Consider the following 18,013-nt stretch of genomic DNA (forward strand, 5'->3'; position numbering starts at 1 on the left):
CCGTATGCTGTTTCTTGGTCTTCCAAGAAATTGGAGAATGCCCAAGAAACACAAACCAACCTGTCAAAGACCGACGAGTGAGAGGGCAAGCCGCCCAGTCAGAGTCACACCACCCTGTAAAGAAAGCTCACTGTCTGCACTCAACAAAATACCTTGTCCAGGAGTACCTTTCAAATACCGAACTACACGCATGGCAGCTTGCCAATGATCAATGCGAGGCTCCTGCATAAACTGAGACAAAATATGCACCGAGTATGCTAAATCTGGGCGAGTTACTGTAAGATAAATCAGACGACCCACAAGCCGTCTGTAAGGCGCAGGATCGGAAAGGCGATCTCCTGTAGCTAGACCAAGTCTGTGGTTTTGTTCCATAGGAAAGCCACAAGGTTTCGCCCCAAGTAAACCGGCCTCAGAAATAATATCCAACGTATACTTACGTTGACAAAGAAACAAACCCTGTGAACTTCTAGCAACTTCAATACCCAAAAAATATTTCAAACAACCCAGATCTTTCATTTTAAAACAGTCACTAAGATATGCTTTAAAAACACCAGTGGCAGCGGAATTATTACCAGAAATAATGAGATCATCAACATATACTAAGACATTTATTTGAACTGTGCCTTTAGTATAAGTGAAAAGAGAGTAATCAGAGTAAGATTGTAAGAAACCATACCCTTTCAAAGCAGAGACCAACTTAGCAAACCAACAACGAGGGGCTTGTTTCAAACCATACAAAGACTTGCGAAGACGACACACCAAGGACGGATCAGAACTCTCAAAACCAGGAGGGAGTTTCATGTAAATCTCCTCGTCAAGATCACCATGAAGAAAAGCATTGTGAACATCCATTTGATGAAGTTCCCAATTCTTAGAAGCCGCAATAGCAAGGAAAGCGCGAACTGTAGTCATCTTAGCAACGGGAGCAAAAGTCTCATGATAGTCAATTCCGACCTGCTGATGATTGCCCAAAACAACCAAATGAGACTTCAAACGTTCAACTTCGCCATTAGACTTGAACTTGGTTTTGTAGACCCACTGGCTACCAAGCGCACGCTTACCCGCGGGTAGATGTTCCAAAGTCCAAGTTCCATTGTCCTCTAAAGCCTGTATTTCATTCTGCATAGATTTTTGCCAATCCAAGGATTTCATAGCCTCTTTAAAAGATTTTGGTTCCTTGTCAATCACAAGGGCTGCAATAAACTTCCTATAATTTACAGAATACTTATGACAATGTATGTAATGTGCCAGAGGATAAGGATTACCTGAAGAAGCATGATTAGACTGAGAGTTTGAAAGAGACGGATTATGAGCAATGACGGAATGAGTAACAAATGGTTTCCCAGAAGGATCGACAAAATCACGTAGCAAAACCGAGGGATACTTATCCCGAAAACCACGACCCAAAGGCTCCGGAGAAGAAAAGTCAGTGGTAGGCTCAGAGGACAATGAAGCAGTGTTGTCTGGCTGCTGTGGCTGCTGATCAGCAGCTGAAGGAGAGGAAGACGCGCGCTCCTGCAGTAGTCCATTACCTACGCTCAGGGAATCTGTAGCGTATGGAGCTGGCTGCTGCAAATGTGGCTGCTGCAAAGGAGAAATAGCTGGCTGCAGACTGTCCGCATCTAAATTTTCTAAAGTCTCAAACTCCAAAAAATCATCATGAACAGGAATAGGTCCATCAAAAGTATTAGGAGGAATATGGACATCTTCCGGGGATCCAAAAGGGAACACATCCTCAACAAACTTCACATCTCGGGAAACAAAAAACACCTTTGAATCAAGATCATACACTCTCCAACCTTTCATACCGTAAGGATAACCCACAAATACACACTTTCTACTACGGCTAGCAAATTTATCGCCATGACTTTGCTGATTATGCGCAAAACACAAACACCCAAAAGTACGTATGGCATCAAAGGAGGGGGGTTTGTTAAAGAGGATTTCAAATGGTGTTTTGTTGTGTAAAAGTGGAGTTGGTGTGCGATTAATCAAATGAGCAGCGGCAAGGACACACTCCCCCAAAAGTAAATAGGTAATTTGGCCTGAAATCTCAAAGCTCGGGCAACAGATAAAATATGTTTGTGTTTACGTTCCACTCTCCCATTTTGTTGAGGCGTACCCACACAAGAATGTTGAAAAATTATTCCAGTTGCATTGAAAAACTCAAACAAACAATTAAATTCATTACCATTATCACTTTGCACGATTTTAATTTTTTGATTAAACTGACGATCAACCATTGCAACAAACATCATAAACATTTTAAAGACCTCCATTTTATCAAGAAGTAAATAAATCCAAACTGCTCTAGAATAATCATCAACAATTGTCAAAAAATAACGAGCCTTACAAGAAGAAACATGTCTATACGGCCCCCACAAATCACAATGCACTTTTTCAAAAATTCTAGAAGCTCTATTAGTACTCAAAGGAAAACGAACTCTAGAGTGTTTAGCACGCATACATACTTCACACCCCTTATCTAAAACATCTCTATTATTACGAAGTTGAGGAAGCAACTTTACTACTTTCTCGGAAGGATGACCCAAACGACGATGCCATAAATCCAGGGACGAAGCTTCAATCGCACCCACTTGGGGAACCAATTCTGTATTGCTAAAATAGTATAATCCGTCTCTCCTAGTTCCCGTCCCAAATCAGCTCCTTCGTTGGGTCCTGTATGACACAAATGTGTTGAGTAAATTGAACAGTACAATTAAGATTGTCATTAAGCTGTGAAATAGAAAGCAAATTGCAACGCAAATTAGGAACAAATAAAACGCCTGTGAGAGTGAGTTTATCCGACAAGCGAACAGAGCCAATTAAAGAAGCATTAACAGTGTCACCATTGGGCAATCCAAAAGGACAATTAAAACTCTCAGTGTCGAACAACCAAGAAATATCTCCTGTAACATGATGTGTAGCGCCGGTGTCAATGATCCAAGAGTTGGAATCAAACTTACCACTCAAACGATTTTCTGAAATTTTTGAATTACCCATCATGTTTGTCAAAGCCTTCCATTGTTCACTGGTGAATAATTGATTCGAGAGGGGAGTGGCAGACTCGCCAACTATGCCGGAAGTTGCAGCGTTTGCCCGAGGTTGACCACGCCCGCGACCAGCAGAAAGCTTGCCCCCGTGACCACCATTAACAGGATACCCATGTAGCTCAAAGCAACTTGACTCCACATGGCCCTTCTTCTTGCAATGGGTGCATATCTTGTCACTCCAACAACTAGAAGTATCATGACCCAATTTCTTACACTTATCACACGACAGTCTACCAGACCTGTCCCTAGCCGTTTCCGACGAAGCACCACGACCCCTCCCTGCTCCTGTACGAACCGCAAAACCGAAAGTAGACGAGGGAGACGGGTTTTCGTCCTTACTGTGATAATGACCACGAACACGTTCTTCTTGTGCAACAGATTGAAAAGCACGATTAAGGGATGGCAATGGGTCTCGATTAAGAAGGTTAGAGCGAATGGAAGAGTAATACTCGGTGTACAATCCGAGTAAAAATTGTTGAAGACGATCACCATCACGCCTAGCAATAAGCTTTTTGCACTAATCACAAGTGCAATTACCACATTCACACACAAGAATAGGCTCCAATATATCAAGTTCATCCCAAAAAATGGATAATTTACTATAATAAACCGCAACCGGCATGAGTTTAGTTTGTGCACATCGATTGATTTCTGATTTTAATTGTTGTATACGGGGGCCATTAACCAAACCAAAACGCTCATGTAAATCATCCCAAAGTTTCTTAGCATTATCATAATTTGATAGCATGGATTTTACCTCTGGATCTATGGTATTCATCAACCAAGAGACGAGCATACAGTGTACGGTAACCCAATCGTCCATGGTAGCAGGCGGCTGAAAACTTTGAATTGTGCCATCCAAGAAGCCGTATTTACGTCGTGATGATAAAGATATTCGAATAGCATGTGCCCAATCATTGAAATTATCAAGCTTGAGTCGTTGAGAAGTAATGTAATCACCTGGCCGATCATGAGGACCAAGGTAGAAGGGCGAATTTGATTCAATTTTGGTGGGAGGTGGCGGCGGTGGTGGTGTTTCACCGTCCACCATTTTACTGAAAAAAAATCCGTGAGAAAAAAAATGAGGGTTTAACGTGGCTCCGATACCATGAGAAAACTATAATACGGGAATAATTTGTGTTGTCCTTTCATTAACTCCAACCAATATTTATATAATACAAGATGGTAACCGTAGAATTAGTAAAAAACCGTCGCCAAACCGTCACCAAAGATAATGAAACTGCTGAAAGTGTGATAATGTAACCGTCACCAAATATACCAAACCGTCACCAAAGATAATGAAACTGCTGAAAGTGTGATAATGTAACCGTCACCAAATATCTGATGTATACGCGGAGTGCACATATCCTCAGTATGTTTAGTTGAGTTGGTGCTCGTATATTAGCTAATACCCTACTTTGGTTTTGGTATTTGGTTGGCAATGGTGGTGACTTCTTTTAAAAAGGAAATGAAGAACAATAACGGTATTGAGTTGGTGCTGGTAGTATACTTTCTACTCCACGGTCCTACAACATTCCCTGCAAATTAATAATTTCGTATCCATAAAAAGACAAAAAAAATAAAAATATTACTTGTATAAATAAAATCAAAAAATGAATTAAAATTATAAAATTTTTATCCGATTAAATTCAAATAGAGAAAGAGTGTTGGCTATTGTCAAGAATATAAATGTAGCAAATCCATAAGAGTATTGTTTACCCTCATTTGTGCGTACATGTTGATTCAACTAACTAGAGTTGACAAAATTTTAACTTTATTTAAAAGTCGTCAGATTTACTCAATACATGGGTGACACGAACACAAAATGCATTGGGTGTGCAACTAATGAGAATAGTAAAATTTGGCACGACTTGATACAAGACAGTAGGCACGCTGAACAACTCTTTTTGGCACGAAGGCACGATACACCAATTATGACATTCAAAATTCATATTTACTTCTTTGTTATTAATATCATTCTTTGAAAATAGTAATTCATTTGATATATTTTTATATTGATTTAATTTATATTTATCCCCGTTTAGTTATTTTAAATAAACAATTCACTTTAAAAAGTCAAAATAAAAAAAATAAAGGTTAACACAAGACACGACGCGATAAATTGAGAGGTTGAACCATATTTTTTATGCGATGGACATGATACAATTACTCACAGTCACAATAGGACCCATGCCTTACCTCTACACGATCTTCCTTTTTTTTTTCACGCAGCCATAACTCTCTTGCATTACCTACAAAGTATCGGAACCCAACTCAATCAAAAGCTTAAGCTAATGGTTAAGGTCTCGGGATATGTTATATACTTTAATATGCTCTCTTACACGAGAGTCCTTTGGACTAGAAGTGTGGATGCAACACAAGCCCTCCTCATGCCTAGTGCGGGATATTTTACTTTAATTTGAGAGGTGGTTGAGATTTAAACCCATAACTTCTTGTCACGTTGGATTCTAATACCATGTATCTCTAATTTTTTTTTTAACATTTCCTAGACTCATGTGAATAAAAATTTAATAAGTACAAAATTAAATTTAAGGTGTGTATGAGGATAGAGTAGGGATGGTCATGGGGCGGGTCTGGAGCGGGTCTGGCCAGACCCGGACCCGGACCCTATTTTTTTTGGATCCAGACCCGGATCCGGACCCTAAGGGTCCAAAATTTTCAAACCCGGACCCGGACCCTACGGGTTTGACAGGGTCTAGGGTTCTTAATGGGTCCTTAATGGGTCTTATACAAAGCCTCTTTGATTTGTCAAAATTGAACCTTTTTCGAGTTTTTTTGTATTTTTGTAAGCAACTTATTATTGTATTACAAATACTTGTTCGAGTCCATGAAATTCAAATACAAAATAATTACTAAAACGTAAAAACACTGTCTAAATACATGATTAAAAATCAAATATAAAAGACTAAATGAGAAACATAGTGTATATTTCATAACATTAAAAATTACAATCCATAAAAATTAAATTTTGATCAATCTACTTCAACTTCATCAAGATCCTAAAGGAAATATCAAACAAGTATAAGTTAGTTTTTGAGAATGTACTGGATTTTTGAGATTTTAGAATGAAAATGGCCCACTTCCAGTCCACGCCCATCCATTCATAACATCATAATTCAAAAATATAAAATTTAAAATTTTAAAGTTTAGGGTCCGGGTCTTCACCTTAGGACCCGGACCCGGACCCGTCAAAAAAATTTTGGATCCAGACCCGGACCCGGATCCGACGGGTCTCAAAAATTAAGACCCAGACCCTTATAAAAGGGGCGGGTCCTACAGAGTCCTGGACCCATGACCATCCCTAGGATAGAGTCATCAATATGAACTCAATATTAGAGTATAATAAAATTAAAAAGTCTTTATACGGGAAAATCATAGAATTAGCGATAACCTAATTTTTGGATTGAAAAACATTCACAAAAGGTCAAAATCAAGAAGGGTCACAATCCCAAGTCATAACGACGCCGTTCGGAACTCAAAAGTTTTTACGACGCAATGGCGCGCCCAATTCATCCCTGACATAGCCGTGACACCAACCCATTTCCAAGAAGAGAGAAATCCTCACTAATCACTATCCACTGAGTTACACTGAGAAGGAGCACTCGTTCTAGCTTCAATGGCGGACAATGAAGAAGATAGTCGCCTATCTGCTGCGGTAATGGCGGCGTCGAGTTCATCTTCACAGACACAAGCTTTACTGCCTCATTCTACCAAGCCTTTCTTTGGTTTGTTTCTCAGTTCTTTGTCTTTTTTCTAATTTATTTTTATTATCCTGATTTTGTGTTGTTCAATTTGTTCGTTATGGATATTTACTTGTTGTCAACTTGAATTTTCTGTTATATTGTTCCAGTAAACTATTGGAATTGTCATTTATGATAAATCTTGAACTATTAAGCAAATGTGGTGATTTTCTGCATTGCAGTTCTTAGTTGATTAAACTAGCAATTGAACTTCGTACACTTAAAACTTGAGCGAGATAGTTTTTGGTTTCATCATAATCTGGTTGGAATGCTTTCTCGCTTGAGGGTTTGTGCTGAAACGAAAGTGATGCGAAGAAATTTGGAGACGGACATTTTTAATTCTTATTGGATTATTTTTTGGTTCTATCATATCTTTGAGAGAGAGAGAGAGAGAGAGAGAGTTAAAAACAGAGTAGTTTTCTTCTCAATCATTGTCTTCTACTCAAAAAAGACACTAAATACATCATTCTTGTTCTTGAAGAAGCAATATTAAATTTTCTTTAGAAATATCTACGAAAGTGAGTAAGTAGTTAATACCACCTAGAAAAGTCTTTTTTGATGGACCGGGCTAAAAATGAAAATAGTCTAAAATTTCCACGCTTCTTCCCATCAAAACAATCCTTTCTTACATGGATTACTCACGCCTTGTGCTTCCCATCATACAATCCTTGCTTATTTAATGTTCCTTTGCACAACCAATGTAAAGCTGTCATGCGCCAGAGTGTAGCCGACTCTTCACAAAAAGCTAAGGAAAAGGTAAAGAAAGACATAATTAATGACAGCGACAACAGTCCTAGGGTCAAAAGGGACATTCTTTAGTACCATTAGGGTTTCTGTGTTGCAAGACAATAATGAGATATAAATACTTCATATTCATCACCTTCAAGGTAACGAACATATGCTGCAGCAAACGATGAACTTATTGCTCTCAATCATTCACATTAAGTGATTTACATCCTCTCTTGTTAGCAAGAATACTTTTTAAGGCCTCACATCACAAAACAAACCTTAAATGAGCTCCTCCAAGTTAAGGCACTATACACTTGGGATTGGGCTTTTTATATGCTCGTCTTATATTATCACTGACTTGAGCATCATAGCAGGTCCCGGATAACACCTTCGGGCCCTCCTAATGCTTGCCACCTCTGTTAGGATCATTGGTGGTCTTATTGCAAGAAGGGTTAGATAGCAAAAGCAAGCCTATTAACCAACAAATTTCCTCTAAAACAAACAACCTTATACTAACTAATAGTGCTAAATTAAATGTATTTGGCCCTTGGCCCTAGATATGATCATCACTAAAATCTCCTTCAGTATACAATTGAAAAAAAAATTATTTATTTTCATGTTGACTGTGGGTATGGGACTTGCTGATATGGAACCTTTTATGGTTGGTTTGTGCTGTTATCAAGATTGACAATTGTTTCTGTTTGAGATCAAAAGTCCAAGATAGCATTGTACGAATGAGCTTAGCTGTGTACCAACTGTTGACCTGTCTGACATATAGTTGAAGAGTTCTCTTATTTTCCAAAAAATGTATTGTAGACGGTTGCCTTCAATCTTATTTTATATCTTTATACACATTTAAAAGATTACATTAGTATTTTAACAAATTAAGACTTGATAGACCAGAGCTTTCATATATTTAATTTGTAAAACTATGTCTGCTGATATGTCATTTGAAATTACTTGCTCTAAATATGGTTAAGATCCATTGGTGAGTTCAGAGAAAAGAAAAAATGAATTGTGCTTTGATTGAATATAGTATGGAGGGAATTCTTATGGGGAGCTCTTGCTGGAGGGTTTGGCGAAGGAATCATGCACCCAATTGATACTGTGAAGACAAGAATTCAAAGTCAAGTTATTATGAGTGGCTCTCAGGTGCGCTAACATATGGCCCTTCGTCTATTGAATTTCTTCCTTTCATGTTCAATGGAATACAACTTTATTAGAAGGCCTAGAAGTTAGTCTTGTTTTATCCTATATGCTGATAATCTCCTTTATAGGTGCTTGGTAATTGTATGAGGCATATTGGTAAATTTAATATTTATTAATATCGTATCTGTTTACTCGCAGCACCAAAAAACTGTGTTACAGATGATTAGAACTGTATGGACTTCTGATGGAATAAGAGGTCTGCTATGTTGATTTCTCGTAAGCTATGTTTTTCTTGATTTTTCATATTCTAAATGTAGATTTTTTATGTTTCCCACATTACAGAAATAATTGTAATCATTGCTTGATAATTTTCGGGCTTTCCTTTCAAGAGGCCTTGTTGCTTTTCTCTCATATCTGTTTCTTTAACTTTTTTGTAGGTTTCTATAGAGGATTTGCCCCTGGAGTTACTGGCTCTCTTGCAACTGGTGCAACTTATTTTGGTTTCATTGAGTCTACTAAAAAGTGGATTGAAAAATCACACCCTGGTCTTGGAGGTCATTGGGTCCACTTCCTTGCAGGAGGCATGGGTAAATGTCTTTGACACTGTATGTCATAGTTATCAGAATCCTGATTCTGATCTACGATTCTACGATCTTACGATCCATAAATGGGCGACCAATTTGGATCGTAGGTAGGATCTTAATCTAGTAGAATCGTGTGATCCTACTAGCTCAAAAATTTAGGTGATAGGATCATAACATGGTTCTACGATCCTACGATTTTATGATCCGATCCTACATGGGTAGTTTCAATTGTAAAATATTTTCACATAATACAAATTTCACTTAAGTATAAATATATTATTAAAATAATTATATAAATACCTTTATAAACTTCAAGTTTTTCTTAATTTGCAGTTTAAAAATGTTTATTGAAAGTATTTTTTGTTTGAAACATAATAGGTGAAGTCAAATAAGTTTTTACTTACACCTTAAAACTTAAAAAAAGAACAAATATAAATGATAATCAGTAATTCAAAGCACATTGATGCATATTTGTAGGATCACACGATCCTACGATCCAATTCTACCAATTTTGATCCTACCCCCTCAATGATCCTAGGTAGAATCCCGATCCTGATGACCTTGCTGTATGTTTTTGTCTTTTAATCATTGATGTGTTGTAGGCATGAAGAAAGGTTTTATTACTGCTTCTCATTCATAATCAACTTAAAATCTGTTATTGATCCATGTCCTAGTTCTCCACGTCGTTAAAATCTGTTATTCATAATCAAGAATGCCCGTCATACTATTTTCTTCTACGTAGGAAAGCTGGGAAATTGATGCATACCATTACCCCAATGCCATTAGTTGACTTTCCCCTAGGTTCCCACCTAGGGGAGGTTTAGGAAGATGGATGTACACAATCTTGTTTTTGCCAAAACAAAGAGATTGTTTTTAATTGACCCTTGATAGCAAACATAATGAGGTTAAGGACTACATCAATTTTTTATTGGTATGTTTTAAATGCTAAACCTATTAGCAAACTTTAGTTAACTCTTTTTTTGATTTATTTATTTTTGTTCTTTTTTACATGTACCTATAACTAGTGCTCTATGGAAGTAGTGAGTAGCTCTTTGCTACTCTATAGATGCAATTTTAGGAATATGCAGAGTGTTAGTCCGTAGTCTCCATAGTGAACACCTTGGTTTGAAGTGATAGAGGTGTTCTAGTTATTATAATAGAATAAGGGACCAAAAATTCGAGCTGATTGAAATTATACGTGAGAACTTGTTTCTATGTTTTTAGCTTTTACTTGAAAGTTTATTTTGATTGTTGATTTTTCTTGGATTTTTGAAGTAGTTTCATGTACTATTTCTATCTTTATATGCGATAAATTTGTGTCTTGCAATCTGATTTAAGTACATTACTAAATGCACGTTTCATTTCTAATATCTGCTTGTTGATCTCATGGACTTCCATCAAGTGAATTTGAATTCATTGATTCTATTATATACATCCTTCTGAATATCTTCTACAGGGGAAACACTTGGCTCCTTTGTATATGTTCCATGTGAAGTAATAAAGCAACGTATGCAGATTCAGGGTACAAGTAATTCCTGGAATATTATGACTTCAAAAGCTCAGAGCGGTCAGGTTCCTGGAGCGCAGATGTACGGTTATTATAATGGAATGTTTCATGCTGGCCGTTCAATATGGAAGGGACAAGGGCCGAAGGGTTTATATGCTGGGTATGTTTGTTGTTGGCTCCCATATATGGTTTCACTAGATCTCAATTATCATCTGACGGCTAGTGGGTTAAAACCATGAAGTTTCACATTTTAGCATTTCTTGTATCAGCATTTGTCACGATGTCCTGACTGGACATTGATACTCATTTGTGTACTGTGGGGATGGGGAAAATGAGTTTTTATATATTTCCACTCCTTTGTTTTCCCTCTTCATGAACGGACTCTATTGTTGTCTGCATCTGACACACCTTACTTCCCAAAGAAAAGGACTTCTGCTCGAACATTTTGCGTGTCTATGGTGCAAGGCTCGAGTTCAATGTGATAATAGTAAAAGTCAATGTCCATTGATATTTCTACCTTTTCCATGTTTATTGCCTGCAATTTTAACCCAATTTATTATCTTAAATTTCGAATATCCTTTCTTAATGGTTTCGTGACAGGTATTGGTCTACATTAGCTAGAGATGTGCCCTTTGCTGGTCTGATGGTAGGTACTTCGACAATATGTGTTGTACATCTAATTTTCGCTGTGTCCCTGATTGTTGTACATCTTCAAGCTGCATGCATTATGATATATAGTTTTATGTCTTCTCAAGTTCAGTGATATACACTAAATGAAAGAGTTTAGTACAACAAATACATAAATTTGAAGGATCTGCAATAAGTTGATAACTTTTTAGCATCTGGGATTTTCCCTTCTGAATTTTCTAAGTGGTGCTCTATGAGTAGTTATCTTAATTTGTTCCATTTTGCAGGTAATGTTCTATGAAATACTGAAAGATTTGACAGATTATGGGATGCAGAAGTGGATTTTTGATGCAGACTACCGAATCAGCAGTAGTCTAGAGGGATTGGTGTTAGGAGGGGTAGCTGGAGGTATAAATTTTAGTCTTCTGTTATCTGTCTGGATTTCATGTTTTCAATGTGTTTGAGGCTTCAGGGTAGTTGCAGGCTTCACCCTCATTGAAGATTCTTTCTTGAGTCGAGGGACTCTTTGATTGCATTCTCCTTTTTGGATATGAGTTGCCCCCAAACCCCGAACATAGTTTTTCTATGAACGGGATACACTGGGTATGATGATGATGATAATCTAGTAATACACAACGATTTTGCAGGTCTCAGTGCTTATGTTACGACTCCACTAGATGTCATTAAGACAAGATTGCAAGTCCAGGGGCCTGATGCAAGGTATAATGATGCTCATTTACGCCATTTATTTACTTGTACTATGTTACAGATACTCAAGACTATGCAGTTTGTTCGCTGAATTTGGGGGCACACTTTTCCAACTTTGGCTCATTCCTGTTTTGTTATTCTTGCAGATGCCTTGGCACACCTTGTATCTATTCTTCATGTGTTAAATACCACACACTCCCTTTATTTCTGAATTAGCATTACGTACCTAACGACCAACGGCCCATTTTGTTCGAGGGTCATGCCTAATTTACACACTATAAAAGAATATGACGTGATTGCTCTTACTAGTTACTTCTTGGTTATGTAATGATCCAGTTTCGTACAGGTTCTTTATGATTTCTTCTCATGACAGCTTATATGGTTGATACTGTATGCAGGTACAAAGGGTGGTTCCATGCCATCACTAGGACGTGGATGATTGAAGGCACAGAAGGAGCATTCAGAGGTAGCATCCCAAGAGTCGTATGGTATGTCCCAGCCTCTGCTCTCACATTCATGGCTGTAGAATTCCTCAGAGAAAAGTACCATAGAGAGTTCGACATCGACAGGTTAATTGTCAGAAAATGAACACAAAATTGCCAGCATCTCAAAAATGGAGAAGGAAGGGTCTTAAAATGAAATGGCTGAGGAATACTTAAGAAACTCAATTTTCCCCTGATAGAGGAAACCTAGCTATGTGGTCACATGCAAGTCATGTGAGTATTGAGTTAGTTAACAGTTAGTTAATCTGTTAGAAAAATTGTTGAGTTAGTTAGTTATAGCTTTTGGCGGGAAAATCATTCATTCTGTTTACTCATTGCTTGTAATAGATATATAGATATAATGTTGTAATATGAAGCAACAATAATAATACAATCATCAATTTTTCTATCTCTTTTCCTCTTCCTGTGTTGTCTCTCTGCCGCTATCTCTTCAATCTCAATTCTGTTCTTTCTAATTTGTTCATAATCCAGTAATTCAGTTGATGATCTTTGCATGATCATCTCTGAACTACATCAATGGTATCAGAGCCAATCTGCTGCTCTCAGTCTCCATTCTTGCAAAACATTCACGCACACTACCTCTCTGTACAAAGTTTCCAAAGGGAAGTACAGATTCTGAAATTTCAAGATTTCACTGTTTCTTGGTTTTTCCTTCAAGAACTGACTGGATTAAGGGTTTCTTTTCATTAAGGCTGGCTCCAATTACTCGTAAGTCATCAGCCATGGAGGAACATGTAAAGGCCCTTGAGAAGAAACTAGAAGATCAAGCAAAAAATAAAGTTCAACAAATGCAAATGTTGATGCAAATGATCACTGAGTTAAAGGAAAGTAGTCAGAACTCTAATCAGAATTCTTCTAGATGTTTCAATAATGAAGCCAACACTATAAGGCCTCAGGGTATGATTCCCAAACTCACTTGTCCTAGTTTTGATGGTACTAATCCTAGGATGTGGATAAAGAAATGTAATAGATATTTTAATCTATGCGAAATTGCTGATGAGGCAAAGGTGGAACTTGCTTCTTTGTACATGATTGATAAGGCTGAGATATGGGCGTCTAGTTACCTGTCTAATAGGAAACATGTGGAATGGGAAGATTTTAAGTTTGATTTGGTTGCTAGGTTTAAAGAAACCACTAGTGCCAATGTTGTTGAAAATTTTAACAGCTTTTTAATAATGCATCCTTGGAAGAATATGTTGATTCCTTTGAACAATGCAAGTCTGTTTTGTTCCAAAAAGGGCATGTGTTATCTGAAGAATATTTGTTAGAAAGCTTTATTGGTGGATTAAAAGAAGAGGTGAAACCCTTTGTCAAAGCCTTTAAGCCCACAACAATTTCAGATGCCATTAAATATGCTAGGTTACAGGAGGAACAACTAGCATACACATCAAAAATGATGGCTAAGACTTCCCAAAATAAGCCTTCCTTTACCCACAAAAACAGGAATTTCTTTCACCCAAATGCAAAACCACCCCTTCGTCCTACTCCATCTAATCAATCTCAAACCAAATACCCACAAAAACCTTACCCTCATGTTCCTGCAGATGTGAAAGCGGAAAAGATTGCAAAAGGGTTGTGTTATTTTTGTGATCAGAAATATGATAAGAATCATAAGTGCAATTTTAGGGGATCTCAAATCTTTACTGTTGAAGTTGAGGGGTATGATGAAGATGAATCAGAAAATGAAGTGCCAGAGTTGGAAGAGGGAGCAGATGTAGCCTTGATATCAATAGAACCTTTCATATCATTCAATGCATTGACAGGTAAACAAACTTTTCAGACTATGAGGGTCATTGGCATGTTGGGAGATACAAAAGTTCATATCCTTATTGATTCAGGAAGTACTCATAACTTCTTGGATATTGCCACTGCCAAGAAAATAAGGTGTACGTTCCAAGAAACTGAGCCACAAGCCATTACAGTTGCAGATGGGAACCACATTGCATGCCAACACAAGTACACCCAATTTCATTGGAGAATGAATAAGAAAGATTTTGAAGGTGAAGTGTTACTAATTCCTTTAGGGGGATGTGATATGGTGTTAGGAATATAGTGGTTGAGAACCTTGGGACAGATTCAATAGGATTTTGACAAACTTCTTTTGCAGTTTTATGTGAATGGATCTGTGTTTACATTGAAAGGTACTCCCTCCAAGAGAGTACAAGTGTCAGAACTTCAACCTAGTAGCAAGATAATGGAGAATGCAGCTCAGTTATGCTACTTACAAGTCAGGGAAATTTTAGATGAGCAGCCAGTACCTCATCAGTTTAATGCACTTGAAGAATGTGATGAATTATAACATCAAGGCAGAATTCAGGGATATATTTGATGATCCAGTAGACTTGCCACCATTGAGGGGGGGTCTTTGACCACATAATTCCCTTATTACCTAATGCAGTTCCAGTCAACATTAGACCCTACAGGTACCCTCTCAAGCAAAGGGATATAATTGAGCAACTTATTCAAGAAATTTTAGATTGGGGAGTTATACAAGGTAGTTGCAGTCCTTTTGCTTCCCCTGTTGTGTTGGTTGGCAAGAAAGATGGTACTTGGAGATTATGCATTGACTATAGGGATTTGAATAAGAAAACAGTCAAAGACAAATATCCTATTCCAGTAATTGAAGAGTTGATTGATGAATTAGCTGGAGCAAAAGTTTTTACCAAGTTAGACTTGAGGTTTGGATACCATCAACTCAGAATGCACCCAAATGATATTTTTAAAACTGCATTCAAGACACTCAAGGCATTATGAATTTTTGGTTATGCCATTTGGCCTGACCAATGCACCTGCCTCATTTCAGAATTAGATGAATGGAGTCTTCAAGCCTTTCTTGAGAAAGTTTGTTCTAGTATTCTTTAATGATGTGCTTATATATAGTGATTCTTTGCAGAGTCATTGGCAACATTTAGAAGCTGTCTTTACCACTATGAAACAACACCAAATGTATCTCAAGGAGAGTAAGTGTTCTTTTGCTCAGCCCAAGGTTGAGTACCTTGGTCACGACATTTCTGCAGAAGGGGTAGAGACCGATCCTAGAAAAATAGAGGTCATTTCCAAATGGTCTGTTCCTAAGACTATCAAGGAATTAAGAAGTTTTCTCGGACTTACTGGGTACTATAGAAAATTCATTCCAGGATATGCCACTATTAGCAAACCTATGGCTGACCTTTTGAAGAAAGGTGCTTTTTCTTGGAATGAACAGGCTGAGAGTGCCTTCCATCAATCAAAAGAAGCACTTGCGCAAGCTTCTGTGTTAGCTCTTCTTGATTTCTCAAAACAGTTCATTGTAGAAACGGATGCCTCAAACTATGGTATAGGGGCTGTGCTGATGCAAGAGGGTAGACCCCTGGCTTATATAAGTAGATCCTTGGGTCCAAAGTGGTAAAGACTATCTGTTTATGAAAAAGAGCTGTTGGCTATCGTCCATGCAGTACAAAAATGGGAACAATACTTGATTGGTAGTCATTTCCTCATAAAAACTGATCAAAAAAGCCTCAAGTGGCTGCTTCAACAGAAGATATCAACTCCATTCCAACAATTTTGGTTATCAAAGCTCATGGGCTTCAATTATGATATACAGTATAGGAAGGGCAAGGAGAATGTAACTGCTGATCATTATCTAGGGTGTCAGGTTCTGAGCTTCTTTATATGGCTATATCTGTGATTGACACAACCTTGGTATCAATGATTAAAAATAGTTATGCTCTTGATAATAACTTGATTGAAATTGTCGAAGAGTTGCAAGGTCTGCTTCAATTTGCGGGTTATGAACTCAGATGGGGGTTACTAAGGAAAAAGAACAAGATTGTCATTGGTCTAAATGAACAACTAAGGGCAAAACTAATCTCTTGGCAACATGCATCTCCTAAAAGGGGTCATTCTGGTAGGGACATAACAACAAGAAGATTGAAGGGTCTTTTCTACTAGAAGGGTTTGTATAAACATGTTAGGAAGTTTATCAAGAAATGTAATATTTGTCAATCTTATAAGCCTGACAATGCAGCATTCCAGGGTTGCTGCAACCCTTGCCTATACCAGATCAAGTATAGTTTGACATTTCTATGGACTTCATTACAAGGCTTCCTAAGTCTATGGGGAAAGATGTTATTTTTGTTGCAGTAGTAGGTTGAGCAAATGTGCTCACTTCATGGCTATATCACATCCTTTTACTGCAGTTGAGGTAGCACAGACATACTTGGACAATGTGTTTAAACTCCATGAATGGCCAAGGAGTATAGTTAGTGTCAGAGATTCTGTTTTTCTCAGTTTATTTTGGAAAAGCTTATTCTCCCTTCATGGTTTTGAATTCTTGATGTCTTCTGCCTTTCACCCTCAAACAGATGGGCAATCAGAGGTAGTTAATAGGTGCTTGAAAACATATCTTAGATGCATGTGTGGAGATCATTCCAAGGAGTGGAGCCTTTGGTTACCATTAGCTGAGTGGTGGTACAACATTCATTTCCACAATGCTATACAGTTTACCCCTTATGAGGTGGTTTATAATCAACCTCCCCCTCTCCATCTCCCTTATTTACCCGGGTACTCAATTAATACAGTAGTAGACAGAAGCTTACAAAGAAGGGAAGGTATGATCAGAGACTTTAAATTTCAGTTGACAAGAGCTCAAACTAGAATGAAACAACAAGCTGATCTACATAGGTCAGAGAGACAATTCCTTATTGGAGATAGGGTATGGATGAAACTTCAACCCTACAGGCAGTTTTCAGTTCATTCAAGGAGAACTCAGAAACTATCCCCAAAGTATTTTGGCCCTTTTTAAGGTCATTGACAAAATTGGTCAAGTGGCTTACAAATTGGCATTACCACCTGAATCTAAAATACATAATGTTGTCCATGTCTCACAATTGAAGAAATATTCTGGCACTCTTCCTATTGCTGCGCACATTCCATCTTGGCTACAGGGTTCTACTGATATTGAGACTATGCAACCTAGAGCCATAGCAGACAGAAGAATCGTCAAAAGGCACAATGTAGCAGTGGTACAATACTTGATCCAGTGGGAAGGATTTTCTGATCATGAATCATCTTGGGAGGATGCAGTGACTTTTGAGGCCAAGTTTCTTGACTTTATGAATCCTCAGACTTGCTTTATGAATGCTCAGACTTGCTTTATGAATGCTCAGACTTGAGGACAAGTCTGTTTAAGGGGGAAGGTATGATAGAGGAAAACTAGCTATGTGGTAGTATTGAGTTAGTTAACAGTTAGTTAATCTGTTAGAACAGTTGTTTAGAGTTAGTTAGTTATAGCTTTTGGCGGGAAAATCATTCATTCTGTTTACTCATTGCTTGTAATAGATATATAGATACAATGTTGTAATATGAAACAACAATACTAATACAATCATCAATTTTTCTATCTCTTTTCCTC

At 37.7% G+C, this 18,013-nt stretch overlaps 1 protein-coding gene and 1 pseudogene across 1 annotated transcript; both read left to right on the forward strand.

Moving 5' to 3' along the window:
• Positions 1-6,464: 6,464 nt before the first annotated feature.
• Positions 6,465-13,003, forward strand: LOC130800399 (uncharacterized). The gene is made up of 9 exons (XM_057663906.1): positions 6,465-6,799; positions 8,580-8,695; positions 8,891-8,948; positions 9,130-9,279; positions 10,733-10,943; positions 11,384-11,429; positions 11,698-11,818; positions 12,058-12,130; positions 12,517-13,003. The coding sequence occupies exons 1-9, from the start codon at positions 6,691-6,693 to the stop codon at positions 12,704-12,706; spliced, it is 1,074 nt and encodes a 357-aa protein (XP_057519889.1). The 5' UTR covers positions 6,465-6,690; the 3' UTR covers positions 12,707-13,003.
• Positions 13,004-13,343: 340 nt separating this feature from the next.
• Positions 13,344-16,551, forward strand: LOC130799202 (uncharacterized; annotated as a pseudogene).
• The last annotated feature ends 1,462 nt before the right edge of the window (positions 16,552-18,013 follow it).

The sequence above is a fragment of the Amaranthus tricolor genome, chromosome 14, assembly GCF_026212465.1.
Source record: "Amaranthus tricolor cultivar Red isolate AtriRed21 chromosome 14, ASM2621246v1, whole genome shotgun sequence".
NCBI lineage: Eukaryota > Viridiplantae > Streptophyta > Magnoliopsida > Caryophyllales > Amaranthaceae > Amaranthus > Amaranthus tricolor.